The sequence below is a fragment of the Pinus tabuliformis genome, chromosome 8 (genome assembly GCF_031772625.1).
Source record: "Pinus tabuliformis cultivar Carrire ecotype Pingquan chromosome 8, CPIR1, whole genome shotgun sequence".
In the NCBI taxonomy this organism is placed as follows: Eukaryota; Viridiplantae; Streptophyta; class Pinopsida; order Pinales; family Pinaceae; genus Pinus; species Pinus tabuliformis.
Genome location: NC_142294.1, coordinates 1,118,156,666 through 1,118,172,307, shown reverse-complemented (window position 1 = coordinate 1,118,172,307; position 15,642 = coordinate 1,118,156,666). Strand labels below are relative to the sequence as shown.

Below are 15,642 nucleotides of genomic sequence, written 5' to 3'. Positions count from 1 at the left end.
TACCATCGAAACAATGAGGTCACTGAGATATCAAAATCATGATCCCATAATTCTCCATGCTAGGAACAGGACTGTGTATATCACAGAGATCCTTCCTTATCATTAATATGTTAAGGCTGTGATTATATTCAATCACTGAGTATACTACTGTGATACAAGTCATCATATACTGCGTTTGTCTGGAATGTCAACAAGGAGAGTGAACTGTTATCGTTACAACTGTGAGTATGTCGAGAGGGATAACAACTATACGCTACTGTGGGATCATCGTGATCCTCATCATTGATCCCTGTAGGATTTTTGATGTAACCCTTGTCATTGCCTTTTATGATGCCGAGACTGTAACAAAGATATCACTTCATCATTTGAATGCCGAGATTGCTGGAGGCAGATCCGATTCCTATAACGTGATATCCTTTGAGACTTCTGCTTGTTGTGATCATGCTGAGGTTGTTAGTGCTCCTGTAGGGTTCCAAAGATCTCTTTATCACCGAGAGATAATGATTATGTTTCCTTTCGTTGAGGGGTACATCATCGAGGAGGAGGAGATTATCATCCTTCCTCACTATGATCATTACGCATCTGATGAGGCCTTCTGAGATCTTATACCCAATTGAGATCTCCTTCTTGCACCTTGAATCTATCCGTAGTTCAAAGAAATGCGAGTTCTGTATCTTCTTGATTGCGGATCCCTGCACCTGTATTCACATGAAATCTCAGAGAATTGCGAATTCTTCTTGTGTGATTTGCGCTGACCCTAAGTGGGTATTTAAAGTGGTTTGTGCCTTTATATTGAGCCGATGTGAATCCATGAACTGACATGTGTATTTCCTTGAGCCGACATGACTTCCATTGATCCAATTAATTCTATTTTGTCCCGACATAAAGAATTCCTTCTTGTTTTTGCTTGCAGACTTCTTGGAGGATTATGCTTGGTCTTTGGAGGGCTTCTACACATTTTGTAGACTAGAGTATATTACACATAGGCTCATAAAGAGAGACTTTTGCTTGTTGTGATCATGCCGAGGTTGTTAGTGCTCCTGTAGGATTCCAGAGATCTCTTTATCACCAAGAGATAATGATTATGTTTCCTTTTGTTGAGGGGTACATCACCGAGGAGGAGGTGATTATCATCCTTCCTCACTGTGATCATTACGCATCTGATGAGGCCTTCTGAGATCTTATACCCAACTGAGATCTCCCTCTTGCACCTCGTATCTATCCGTAGTTCAAAGAAATGCGAGTTTTGTATCTTCTTGATTGCAGATCCCTGCACCCGTATTCACACGAAATCTCAGAGAATTGCGAATTCTTCTTGTGTGATTTGCGCTGACCCTAAGTGGGTATTTATAGTGGTTTGTGCCTCTATATTGAGCCGACGTGATTCCATGAACCGACATGTGTATTTCCTTGAGCCAACATGACTTCCATTTATCCAATTAATTCTATTTTGTGCCAACATAAAGAATTCCTTCTTGTTTTCGCTTGCAGACTTCTTGGAGGATTATGCTTGGTCTTTGGAGGGCTTCTACACATTTTGTAGACTAGAGTACATTACACATAGGCTCATAAAGAGCTTCTCAATACATGACATGACTCTTTGACATATAAATAAAATCCTAAAGACATCAAGAAGAAGTCTTTTGACCTATGACACTTCTTGCTCATGAAACCCATGTAGCAAGATATACAAAAATAATTTATTCTCTTTATTACATCATTTACTAAGGTCATGTCATTATGAAGACCAAACTTAGTTACACTTTCTTCAACACCCCAACTTGAGCTACTAGGGCCTGCTATCTGTCTGGCTGTCTTCGCTCTCTTTTATCATTCCTGGGTGCACCAATGAAGTCCTTTGCATCCCGTAGAATTTGTCGGAGTTCCTGGCTTGTTCTTCCTCTGGTAGTGGGTACATCTATCAGCTCTTCCTCTACCTGAGATTCTTCATGTTCTGAAGCTTTGCCTTTAGGAGAATTGTTGGTACTAGTCTCTGCTGGTAGATGTGGTTGGACCAACAGATCGTCTTTTGACTGCTCCTCGGAAGGCATTTCTCGGGATTTCCTGAAAGCTCTGTCCTCCATGAACTTTACATCCCGTCGAACTACTACCTTCCTACTCCCTGGAAGATAAACTCTATATGGCTTAGCATTTTCGCTATATCCCACAAGATATCCTTTCTCAACAGTTTGATCTAATTTCTTTCTCTTTTCTTTGGGTATACGACAATACACCAAACTCCCAAATATCCTGAAATGAATGACTTCAAGGGTCTTCTTAGTGAAGACCCTTTCCGGAGTGATTTTGCCCAATGCCCTGTGTGGAGTCCTGTTTTGGACATAAATTGTCGTGCTGCATGCTTCTGCCCACAGGAATTTGGGCATATCCTGATCATATAGCATTGCCATAGCTACTTCCACAATAGTCCCGTTTTTCCTTTCTGCTACTCCATTCTATTCCAGATTGTAGGGCGCTGCCCACTCTCTTTTGATGCCTTCCCTAGCACAAAAATCGGTGAAGTCCTTGTCAACGTACTCTCCACCATTGTCTGAGCGCAACACTTTTATCGTCTTTCCTATCAGATTGTCTACTAGAGCCTTGAACTCTTTGAATCGACCAAAAACCTCATCCTTGTTTTTCAAAAATTAGATCCAAGGCTTCCTGGAATTGTCATCGATGAAGGTGGCAAAGTAATCAGCACCACTAAGAGCTTTTGTGGACATAGGTCTGCAGATGTCTGAGTGTATCAATCCTAGAACACTTTGAGCTCTATTGTTACTTCTGGAAAACGCTGCTTTGGCATACTTGCCTAGAGTGCACCCTCTGCATACATCATCTCGTTTGGTACTTAATTTTGGAACTCCTGATATTGCTTTCCTGAGAATTCTCAGAGCCCCATGGTGTAAGTGTCTCATCCTCTTGTGCCATAGTTCATTCAAATATTTATCTCCATTGCTGCTTATCAGTGCCATTGGAGATTCTAGTTGTAATCTATACAGCCTGTTACTTCTGATTCTGATCTGGGCCTTCCTTTTCCAACTCGGGTGTTTGACATATACTTTCTCCTTAATGAAGAAAATGTCATAGCCCTTGTTTTGAAGTTGAGATACGAAGAGTGAGTTCATCCCCAATCTTGGCACATGTAGCACATTGGTTGCTCGAAGCCACTCTCTTGCTTCGGTCTGAAAGACTACACTACCTCTTCCTATGGGGGTACATTTTGCCTTATTTCCCACGGTGATCTGAAAATTCATCCTTTCTTCTTGATAATTTGAAAAACATTCTCGAATTCCTGTCATATGCCAGGAAGCTCCACTATCTATATAACAAACCTCAGACGAGGCAGAGCTTGTTAGGCAAGCGACTTATTCTTCCAGTTTGGAAGCTAACATAGAATAATCGTGATCCATGTCCCTCGTGCTTTCTTTTGGAAATCCGCATGAGTCCCTTTGAGTTGATGCCTTTGCATCATGCTCCTGACCCATATCCGATTCTTCTCTCCTGTTGCCGAATCTCTGCTCTGATACCATGTGAAAATTTCTAACCCGAAATTCTATTGCAGCAATTGAGTTATTTCACCTACTTATTGTTCACAAGAACCAATCACATCAACATAGTTTTTTTTGGACAATTGTCTCCAAAAAAACCCAATGTGGGAAAACTAGTGCAACAGATGAGGGTTTTATTAATCTTCAACAACAATCGCTTTAAAAGGAATGATTTTACAGAGAAACCGAGAGAAAACACCAGAGACTTTCCCCTGGAAACTTTCTGACACCCTAGAGACCCTTCTCCCACTTTTGCGTCACTTTTGCATCACTCTGCATGGTTCTGCGTCCCTCTGCGTCAGCCTGCATGAGGGTTGCGTCTCTCCTGGACTGCGTCTCCCTCTATGCTGTCTCTTAATGCCCCCGCGTCAACTCCTCCTCAGTCACTGACTGGTGTTGATGCCCTCCTCTTCTTCCACCTTGCAACTCTCCCTCTGAAATCTATCCCTCTTTGAGAATCAATTTTCCTTGGGATATTGAGTATCTATTGGTGTGTCTCCAAATGATCCTCAAGTCTTCTCTTATACTTTTTCTCTTAGGAACCCATTAAAAATATTAATTATTTTAATAACTCCTCATCCAGGTGGAATTTCTCCAAACGATTTCCGGGTCTTGGAGATCTCATGTGCCTTAGCTTCTCCACCAAATTTCAAGGCTAGAGCACATTTGATGCTACCCAAAATCAGGAATTAAGTCAATTTTTTAATGAAGTTGCAGGAAATTGTGAGTTACATACAAGAATTCCAATTGGTGTAATGTATTAGTTTTCACACTAATTTTGGATCAAGGCAAAGGCTAGACCATAGTTTTAAAACTCCGACTCCGACTCCGACTCGGTCGAGGATCGACTCCGACTCCGACTCCGAAACGGTAATGACTCGGCCGGCTTGATTTCAATGACTCGGTCGTTGTAAAAAATACATTAAATATTTATTTTTTTTATAAAAAAACATAATTTTAAAGATTTTAAACATAGTTTTAAGATTTTCATTCATGTTTCCAAACACACAGCATTATAATATAGATGGAAAACAACATATGATCAAAGTAGGCTCATGAACCAATCCATTATATCAAAATGGTACCCAATGGCAATACATAGTCAACTGTCATACATGATTAAAGACTCAAAACAAAAAACACATAACCAAGGAGGCTAGAAATGGCCTCTACAACAAAAGTAAACTGTGACCAGACTCCAGTACTAGTACTACAGCTACTGGCTAGTAGCTACTGCAAGAGGAGCCAAGATCATGTCGATCAATCTCTGGATCATCATCAGAGTCAGACAAGGGGCCCCATGGCTCCTCCTCATCATCATCATCTCCAACTGCAGCTGTAGAAGTGGTACCACTAGCAGGCTGTGCAACTGCAGCAGATGCAAGCTGAGATAGAGTAGATATGCGGTTGCGCTTCTGTCGTGGCTGAGCAGAGGAAGCACCTACAACTGGAGTCCTTGCTGGCTGTGAGACTGAGGCTGGTGGATTGGGATCTGCATTCAACTGAACAACATGTTCAAGTTCAACTGATGTCTCAATATCTAAATCTAAATCAAGATCCTCAGCAGGATAAAACTCTTCTGGACGACTCTCCACTACCCAATCTGATGTTGGATCAATGTCTTCCAACACAATGGGATCTAAATCAGGTCTTTTGTTTAGCAAATGGTTTCGTCTGAGCCGGAGGTTGTATTGGACATAAACTAGATCATTTAACCGTTTTTGATCCAAACGGTTTCTCTTCTTTGTGTTACTTGGGAGCAGGAGTGAAAACGGGAGCGGGAGCGACATTTTCAGAAGCTCTTGGTTTGGGAGCGAATCCCAGAGGAGTTCGACAACCAATGTCACTAACATCAAGGTACATAGAGGGATTGGTGCTCTTGATTAAATACGAGTTCCATACCCTAATACATGACAAAATTCAGTGGAAACATTGCAATCCTCCAATCCTGAAATCCTGAAAAACTGATAAGTCTGCTAGATTTTGAATGAAATCTAAAATTCTACTTTCTCCATATGAAATCCAATGAGGCCGAAACTACTCTCAAACATCCTGAGTCATTTCATGGTAATGTTAAAAATTTAAGTAAAAGGATGAAAATGAAGATTAAGGAGAATGTCACTTTTACTTTAAGAATTTAACATTACCATGAAATTTGAATAGCATATCAATAGTAGAGAGCATTTGAGTGTGTTAAATAGGGTTTGGGAGGGGGAAATGGACCCCAAATAACATTTAACTAATTCATAAAACACATTGGAGTTCAAACGAATCAGCGAACACTTCAAAATTTCATTAAAAAAATGTCAAATCGCTGTTTTGATGGGGTTACAGGGCACTGGTTATGACTCGGCCGAGTCATGGCTGACTCGGCCTACTGAACCGTTTCCTCCACCGAGTCACATTTTTGGGCAATGAAATGGATCAACTCGGCCGTTTCCGTTTCGAATCGGTTGAATTTTAAAACTATGGGCTAGACAAGAAGCAAAGGGTGATACTAATGGTGAGGATCCTAACATAACCAATGATGGAACATTACTTGTCATTCATGTTTGTCATTAATTGTTCTCTATTATTTATTCATAATGTTTTCTTTCAAAGTTTCAACCTAATGTGCTATTTATGAAATAACACATCACACGCATACACACACACACACACAATCTAATGTGCTATTTTCTGTTGCTTGATGTAGCTCAAATAGTTGTTCTAACCTTAAGTGGTGTCAATGAGGCTAGGAACACAAGAGTGGAAAATATCTATAAGCCCAATTTATTTTATAAAGTGAATTTGTCTTAATTAAATTATATAATCAATTTTTAATTATTTTCCAAAGTTTTAACTTAGGGAAATAGATTAATTAATTAGTCATAATTGAGACATGGTCAATTTTCCTGTAGAGACTTCTAGTAAAGTTTGTAGAGACTTCTAGTAAAGTTTTTAAGTGATCTTAGCCATTGATTAGATCTTTTCAGATTGATTTCTCAACAAGAGATTATAAAGGAAATCAATGGGCAATTGAGATCAATTCATTGCAGTGAAGAGAGCGCAATGATAATATGGGGTTCAACACCAGTGAGGGTTTCAGCAACAGTTGAAGCAGTAAATATTTCCGGAGTTTTCTTTCATTAGTATTCTTCTAGTTTTCGAGATCCAAAGGAGGAATTCTCCCAGAGTTATTTTGCAGACAGAGAGGCCGAGATTGCCAAGAGAGGCTGTACGAGTTGCCAGTTTAGCAGATCGATATTTCCAGTTGCAGAGCGAATTGCAGGAAATCAGTTTGATAGCAGAAAAGGCGTATTGCGCCATGAGCCTTCTAGTGGTCAGATCGACTTGTGGAGGTGAAGAAATATTTTGCTGGAGCTTTGTTGTGGTTTGGCAAGCAGTTGTAATATTTATCAATTACAGAATTTGCTGAAGATTAATAACAAAACTCTTAGATCTGAAGCACTGGTTTTCCATTCAGTGTTTTTCCACAGATGTTTTGTCAAAAAATAGTGCTCATTTTGTGATTGGTTTTCTAAAGTTTTCTATCTGTAGAATTTCCTTGAAATTTTGAAGCTACTTGATGAACCAACTGAAATTGGGTTCGATTCACTAGGACCCAGGATTTCTCTACTAAAAAAATTGCAGTGGAATAAAACAAATAGATAAAGACACAATAACACAAAACAGTGACACAATATTTTCTAGGGAACCCAACTGGGAAAACCCTCTGCTAGCTGTAGAATTTTATTGACAGAAAATAGAGCAATCTGATCTCTTTTACAAGGCAATTGTTTCAACAGAGAATACAACTTTTCTCACTGCTTGGACTAAGCTAGAAACCTCCCTGCAAGACTCGACCTTCTGCTCCCTATTTCCTTACGCGGAAATATCCTATTTCCTAGTGCTGAGCAGGCCCCTATTATTTAGGAATTCTTCCTAAATCCTAGCGCACTTCTGCAAGGAAATTATCTGCCTCAAATCTGCGTCTAGGTTGCTCCTAGATACTCTCTTCCCACAACAAGCTCTCACACACACAACCTGTGCATACAAGAATGAATTACAAAGGTGCCTTCATCCTCCTTATAAATTTTTTAATCATGCCAAATCTGGTATTAATTTTAGAACTCGGACTTGTGATTGATTAGTTAACTGAGTCAAATTGACTCTTGTAACTTGTCCTAGCCTCAATTAGACATTGAGACTCTCACTCGTCCCTTTCCAAAAATAAACTAGCACTTGGAGACAAACAAAACTGAGCCTCCAAATTCCTTCATGACTTGTCCTGATTTCTAGGAATTCATGCATGCTAAGGAAAACTGTTTGTGGCCATCTTGACTAGACACGAGTCAAGAACACCTTCACTTGCTACTTTTCAACACTATCAGAGTTTCTGTAGTTTATTTAATTGGTGACATTAGCAGTTGTGTTTTATTTGTTATTTGCAGTAAATAATTTGCCGGGACAAATAATCTGTTTAAAAATAGGAGAATAATAACCAGATTAACTGCAATAAAATTTTCACATTTCTTCATTTCCAATTTTTTTGGGAGTCATGTTTTAGTGCGTTTCCATTTCAGAAGCTTGTACCCATTTTCCCGTATTGTGCAACTTCATAGAAAACCGAAGAGATTCAAACATGCAGGTAGAGAGGAGATTATTGTATTTTACATAGATGGTGTACTCTATGACATTATTTCTGTTTATAGAGGTACAAGATTGGTCGAGAGTGATCATCTTCGACCAAGTCTCCTATGAATTATGTACAATGAGATAAGAAAAAATATAGTGGAAAGTGTAAATTACATTTATAATATATAGTGCGATTTAGTTCACTAGGAACATTAATGTTGGACAGATTTTGGTTATGATTTGACTTTTGTGATACCTCCTAAGACTTTTTTTAGGAAACATGTTTCCATAAATCCTTTGAAGAGCTTTTCTCTTTTGGTAGACAAATGGACCTTTTTCCATAGTAGGTTCTGCTTCTCTTTTACATTGTTGTTAACAATTGATAAAAACCTTAAGCATGGTTAACATGATTGAGGGGTATCTGTTCCATCGAAATCACCTAGGACTTGTACCTGGCCTTATTTGCTACAACCACATTAATGCAAGGAGCATGCCTACTGAGTTTTGAATTGGGGTTGTCACTGCTGTCAGCAGTCCAACTTGTAGTAGACCTCAGTGGACCAATCCTTTGAAGACTTGTTCATGCTTTGACCAAGTGACATTGAGCTCATGAGAGTTTCAGTGGTTCTTACCATCAAAGAAGCCTAGGTTGGTTGTCAATGAAACAAACATTCTCCTATATGTGCTATTCATGGGCTGAAAAACATCTCTATGCTCAAGATATTTGCCCACGTTGAAGTCATTATAGGTCTCCAATAGGTGAATAAGAGGTCATTTATTATCCATTTCAGAAGTGTATCTTTCTTTCGGGGGATTTGGTGGGATCTTGAAGTACAATCCACCTGAAATTACAATTGGGAATGACAATGACATACACCTAATAAAATAGAGTATTGGTGCTCATGAATTAAATAAATAAGATAAAGGAAAGAAACAACCATAACATCCTTCACAATTGGGATTATCGTGCAACTCTTTATTCAACCTGTAGTCTATTTACATATATGTACACATGATCAGCAGAGATGGGGGTGACTCACCATATACAATAATGATGCCTCCACCGGTGTCAATAATTAAATCAAGATAGGGTGCCTCCATATTTACAAGACAAAATCTGACTTCATGACCAACTTTGGCCTAAACATGGATTTAGTTTCAGCGTGACTTTTCTTCACTGTAAAGAATGATAACAAAAAAACATGTTGAGAAGAAAATCAGAGAGGTCAAGGAAAGATGACATGGTGTGTGGTTTTACTTAGATAAACCACGTTACTTCTTTTTAATTTTTTGAACAAGTGGTAACTTATAATTAAAAGTGAAGAATGGGGAATTTGAACGGTGATCTTGTTTTTGCGTTGATTTTTGAATTCTTTTTAATTTGTATTTTTTTTTTTCAAAACAGATGAAAAGGTGTTACAAAGCATTCTAAATTGTATTGTATATATATTATTCAATTTATAAACAGTGAAAGATGAGCATGAGGTCTGTTATTATTCTTGTGATGTTTGGAAGCTGATATCTGAAACGAAGTTGGTTACCATCTCTTTGGGCATATAGAAAATAATTACCATTCATCCTATAGCATTTCAAGTGCAGCTAGGTCTGATTTCTACGTTGTATTAATATTTTAGATTCCTCTCATTCAAGAGTTTGAAAACTGCATGAATACATTCACAGTCACATGTACATACGCATGCATACATGTATGGATATTTTTTTGTTTTTATTCGGTTGAAAATGACATGAAAATTTTGTACTTCTTTTCTGGACATGGAGCTAATTTGTGTCCAAGGTTTGGAATGAGAGGAATGATAATATGGATGTAGGAATGTAAGTTGCTAGTTATGGCTTGTTGGGATAAGGTTCATGAGTCACTTGTGTCTAGTTTATTAACAAAATATCTTTTCATATAATAATAATACAAATGGGTTTCATTAGAAAGACTAGGATATTGGGTTTTTTGTGGTCATATTGATGTATACATATAGGCTAGGATATTGCTTTTTATGTGGGCATATTGATGGATATATATGCTCCTTCTGAAAGGAAATTCTTCTTTGAGTTTAAGCTTACAGTGTGCGTGAATACTTACTGCATAATCTTCTATATCTTGTGATTTATTCCTGCCAGATTTTGTGTTCGTATCTGTAACCAAGCTACTATCCTTCCGTGACTTTAACTGATAATTAACACTGACATCTATATTTGCCTCCAGCAAAAACCATGCTAATGCTCATATGTAGCATTTCTTGAGCATTTTCCTGTATGTAAAAATGGTGTACACAAAAGCAAGTTTGAATGGTTGAAAAGTGATATACGAGATGTAATTGCATTGAGAGAAGTGAGGTGCTCTTGCAGCCAGGGGTGGGAGAGATCCTCCATGTATGTATGTATGTATGTGAGCAATGCTAATAATATAAAATAGAAAAAAATGATGCCTGACATCTAATTTCAAAAAAAGGAATAGCCCAAATCAAAAAATAAATAAAGGAAATAAACTAGTGTAGATCCATCTGAACCCCATGTATTTCAAGCACTGAGAGGCTTGTTCCTAGGTTTTTTTGATCTCTCTGGGTGCTTAATAGATCTGGTATTAATACGGATCTGTTTTAGTTTTATTTATTTATTTATTTTTATATTTTTTTTTGGTTAGGCAAGTGGGACTTCCCACAGGTTTTGAACCAGTGACCTTAACATCAAGGAGTGCCTTTACAGTACACCCAATCACTGTTTATTCAAAGCAATGTGGGCTATGGATCTGTGCTAATTGCAGTAGTGCGTTTTTATTAAAATGGGAATAGAGTAGATGACTGATAGGGACTTGGAATGAGCTTTGCAGATTTTCACCTCATGTTAAAGCTAATCGTTGGTTATGAAATATGTTGCTTTATAGGGACTTGGGAAAGATCAGAGTGATCGCCAGTTTTACCGTAGCTGTTTGTATGAAAATATTGAAGGATGTAGCCTGCAAGAAAACCCAGTAATTAGATCACCCTTACCTAGTGATTCAGAATCTTGTATGGGGATCAGATCAGTACCATCCATGGTAGCACCAGGAGTGCGAAAGATCAGTCATCTACCAACCATTGGTTATAGGCCCATACGGCCATCTGACTTGGAAGTTCTCAAGGAGATTCATAAAGCTCTATTCCCAATCAGGTTTGGATCAGTTATCTATCTTAGGTCCTAAATTATGTTTATGGTGCTATATAAATGCACACTTCTTTTATAGTTAAGGTGAGGATAATTTGTGTGAAGAATAATCGTGTCAGGTATGAATCAGAGTTCTTTTTGAATGTGGTCAATGGTCGAGGAATTGTATCATGGGCAGCAGTTGACACTAGTAGGCCTGATGCTCATAGGGATGATCCTATCGGCTTTGTAACTGCACGTGTTGTGGTAGCAACAGAAAGTGAGGTACAATTTTTCTGATCCATATACTGCCTTCAGATTTTTCTTGATCAGTGAATATTGAATTTGCTTTTGTATACTTCACTGCAAGAATCAAATGTCCAATGAAGTTTTGGTTTCTGATAGCTGGATAAAACTTGAGAAGCTGTATTTACCTGATTGTGTAGACGGAAGATATGCTGGGTTATGATATATTGAAGACAGATCGAACACTTGTGTATATCCTAACTCTTGGTGTTATAAACTCATACAGAAATCTTGGAATTGGTAAGTTCCAAGAAAATTAATTAATTTTCCTTTGGAATTGTTCTGTACCCTGATATTTCTGTTCTTCTATTGCAAAGCATCTTCAATTTCTCTTTCTTAGTTTTGACATTGTACATCTGTTTTCTAGCTTCAAGACTGGTCTGGGAGGTTATCGAATATGCATCAAGCATACCAAGTTGTAGGGCAGTTTACTTGCATGTCATCTCCTACAATCAGTCTGCTATTCTTTTCTACAAGAAGAACAACTTTCAATGTTTGCGGAAGCTGCAAAATTTTTATTACATTAATGGATACCATTATGATGCCTATTTGTATGTGTACTATGTAAATGGTGGGCGTGCTCCTTGTTCAGCTCTGTAAGTACTTACTACTGATTCACTTAAATATTTTGTGACTGGAGGCATTTCAGTCATGTTTATTTGAGCATTATTAATTGAACCTACCTCTGTGTGTCTTTTTACAGTGATTTTTTGGCAGCAGTTGGTACTTATGTAAGGAGTCTTTTCCACTCTCTAACAACAAAGATATGGAAAAATGAAGAGAACAAAGCTACAAAATGGCCAAAGTGTAAAGAGGCTGGTGGGTTACTAAGCTCAAGTCGCCGACTTCATGGTACAGACAGTAATGGATGTCAATGTGTCTAATTTATTCAATGGATTACCGACCTGAAATATTGTTTGCATTCTTGTTTCCTTTTATTAACAATGTGGTAAGTGTAAGCATAAACTAAGCTTACCATATATATGGGATTTTGTCTAGCATCTTTTAGCCCCTTGAAGCGAGTAAATGCAAGTGTTCATGAATCAACACTTGAAGCTTATGTAAATAAATTTATTTTTCTATGCTAAAGAAGTGTATAGAACTGGATGTAATCATTTGTGAGCTTGGCTCAGGAATCACTTCCATAATTAAGTAACAAGTTGCTTCTTGGTATAATTATTTTGTTTGGTGCATCTACTAAGTGCTTTTCCAAGCACAGTTCTTCAATTGCATTTGAACTTGCCGATGGAGAATGGTAATGGTTTATTACTGATCCTTTTTTATTGTAGCATTTACAAATTACAATTACAGCAAAGTAATCAAGCTCATGCAGTTTAGCATTAGTAACAGAGTCCCGAAGGAGCTAGTTCCTGTGCTTAAAATGTGATTTGACATTAGCAATACTGGAAGCCCTAAAAGAATTTATATTTGCTATTAAATTGGTATTTAGTATTTCTTTTCTAGCTTCTGGGAAAAGGTCTTCCACAAAGTCATTGAATTATACTAGAACTCTTGATTTGTGACTTGTTCTTGTACCTTATGTTTTATCTCTAATTCCATAATATTGACATATTCCTAGTTGAGTTTTCCATTTATCATGATTCATTAATACAAGTAATTGTGGAAGTGTCGATATGTAGCTTGCTCTTGTACATATGATATCTTTTCTTTCCACTATACTGTATTTAGCCTTTTCCTCTTCTTCTCACCATAATCTAGTTCTCATGAGGAGAGGCCGTGGGTTGTTTTTCCTGGCTTTTGATAGAATGGCTTGGGTCAAACAATAAGAATATTTTTCTTTGATTTGTTGGAATGGAAGAGAAGGATCAGAAGGGATTTTTGTCTCTTTTCTCTGGTTTTTTCTTTGATTTTGCACCTTCCCATTATGTGGCCTGTGTGCATTGAATTTAACTATTCTTTTAGCAGGACCAGAGATGAAACCATTGTGGCTTCAGAGAAGTCCGATTGTTTAGGTTTCTTGTCACTTAAAATGGGGATCTCAAAGGACTCAGGAGACTGAAGGATTTCAAATTTGGAAGGGCTCAGTTTTATTCAAGTCCAGAGGCTGATTTTGCTAAAAGTGTGTTTGGGCTACTGGTTTGCCAGATTTCAAATTCTTTGTGATTTCCCAAAATTCTTAGTAAGTAGAATACTAGCTTAGGGAAGCGTCTGTTTCAAGTTGGTAACAGTGAAATTCTGGAATAAGGAGTGTACAACGAACTGGATTGATTCTAATGTGCTGGACATCTGTTCGATTTCAGTGTTCCAAGGCCAGTCTTCAACTTTGACCAAATATATTTTTCTCAGGTAGAAATAAAAGAGTTTATTACTGGTACCCCAACCACATATCGGAAGAAAGCCAAGAATGGCAGCAATAATTCTGGACTTTTTCCTGTCTGTCAACTCTTAAGCTTGTTGAGACTGTTAGCAGAACAAACCTTTCCATGAATTTCGATTAACTACAGAAAGATGATCATGTGACAGAATATTTCATATCCATTGGTTCCACCGCCTTGTCACCTGCAAAGGGGAATATGAAACTAGCATCAGTGCAAGCTGAACTAAGCATTGTACCTGATAGTGCATCGAATATATTTGTTAGCAACAGCAAGTTGTTTTCCCAAGGAAAACGCAATCTATTTCTCTTTCAAAAACGTTCTTATCTTGTGACATTCATTTGAAAGCCATAATTGAAAAATCAGGTGCTGGTTGGTTGAGGTTTGATGAACAGAGATGGAAGACGGCATATCAAATTCCAGGTTGAAGCAACTCAAGGTCTGAAATGTCCTACTGGCAACAGGTAACAGCCAATACTTGTGTGGAAAAACGATCCTTTAAAGATGCCCAGTGAAAGCACAATCTGATTCTCTTTAAAAAGCATTTTTGTCTTGTGCCATTGATTTGAAAGCCATAATTGAAAAATGAAGTGCTGGTTGGTTGAGGTCTGAGGAACAGAGATAGAGGACGGCATATCAAATTCCAGGTTGAAGCAAGTCAAATTCTGAAGTCTCCCAGTGGCAACAGGTAACAGCCAATGATTGTGTGGACAAACGATCCTTTAAAGATGTTTTGAATGCCAATGACAGCATTAAAGGAGGACATTCCCTTGAAGCTATACATTCTCAGTTCTGTTCTCGACCATAATAAAATTTCTCATTTGATTGTCAGAGGTAATTGTTGCTTAACCTGTCTGAAAAAATGTGTAAACAAGCATGAATCCACCCTTTTCTTGGGATGGATCCTGTCTTTCAGAGACATAAAAAAATAAAGAAAAAATGTGGGAACCTAAGGGTTGAAATGTTTGACTCTTATGTTTATGCTTGGAAAAGGATACTTGCAATTCAATATTTCTGAAGGAGCTGCTAAGGCCATAGTGATGAACAGAGTATGGACAATATCTCAAATGTTTGCATATCTGCAATATTAGAAATTTGACTTCAACCTTTTGGTGATATTTAAGCTTTGTAGCACTTTGTGGATTGAATTTTCCATATCTAGGTGAATGCATCAAGGAGGCTGTGGATATTATAGTCAAACCTTTTGGAAAGTTGCTTTTCAAAGAAATAGACAAAGCAATCACACTCCAACTATGTTTTGCTGAGCTTTGACGACGGGCGACAAGTTTTGGGGATGACTCGTGACTCAGCTAGAGTGCCCAAATTTTAGGGATGAATCCAAAAAATATTAAAAGACTACAATTTTTAGTTTTTTTTTTTTTTTTTTTACCTAGCACATAAAGTCAACACGAGCAACCGATCACAGTTCTATTTTGAATATTCAATGGACAAATATCCTGCCATGCTATGGAGGAACCCTTGAGCTAAGAGACCACAAGCAACCGATAACAGTTCTATTTTGAATATTCAATGGACAAATATCCTGCCATTCTATGGAGGAACCCTTGAGCTAAAAGACCACGAGCACAGGAGTACCTATCTCTCCAAGGCTGCTGAGGACTAGCACTTGGCCTCACCTGTTTTTCACACGCACACGCAGACACATGAGCATGAGCATGGCATTGTAGAGACTTGAACCT

The 15,642-nt window shown here is 38.0% G+C and overlaps 1 protein-coding gene across 1 annotated transcript in view; it reads left to right on the top strand.

Moving 5' to 3' along the window:
* Positions 1 to 13,822, top strand: part of LOC149239259 (histone acetyltransferase MCC1-like) — a 43,154-nt gene extending 29,332 nt beyond the window's left edge. The window contains exons 2-6 of the mRNA XM_089373371.1: positions 11,062 to 11,327; positions 11,441 to 11,585; positions 11,747 to 11,846; positions 11,974 to 12,202; positions 12,310 to 13,822. Of these exons, the coding sequence (XP_089229497.1) occupies positions 11,062 to 11,327; positions 11,441 to 11,585; positions 11,747 to 11,846; positions 11,974 to 12,202; positions 12,310 to 12,490 (921 nt within the window). The 3' untranslated portion in view covers positions 12,491 to 13,822. The remainder of the gene's footprint in view (positions 1 to 11,061; positions 11,328 to 11,440; positions 11,586 to 11,746; positions 11,847 to 11,973; positions 12,203 to 12,309) is intronic.
* Positions 13,823 to 15,642: the final 1,820 nt, after the last annotated feature.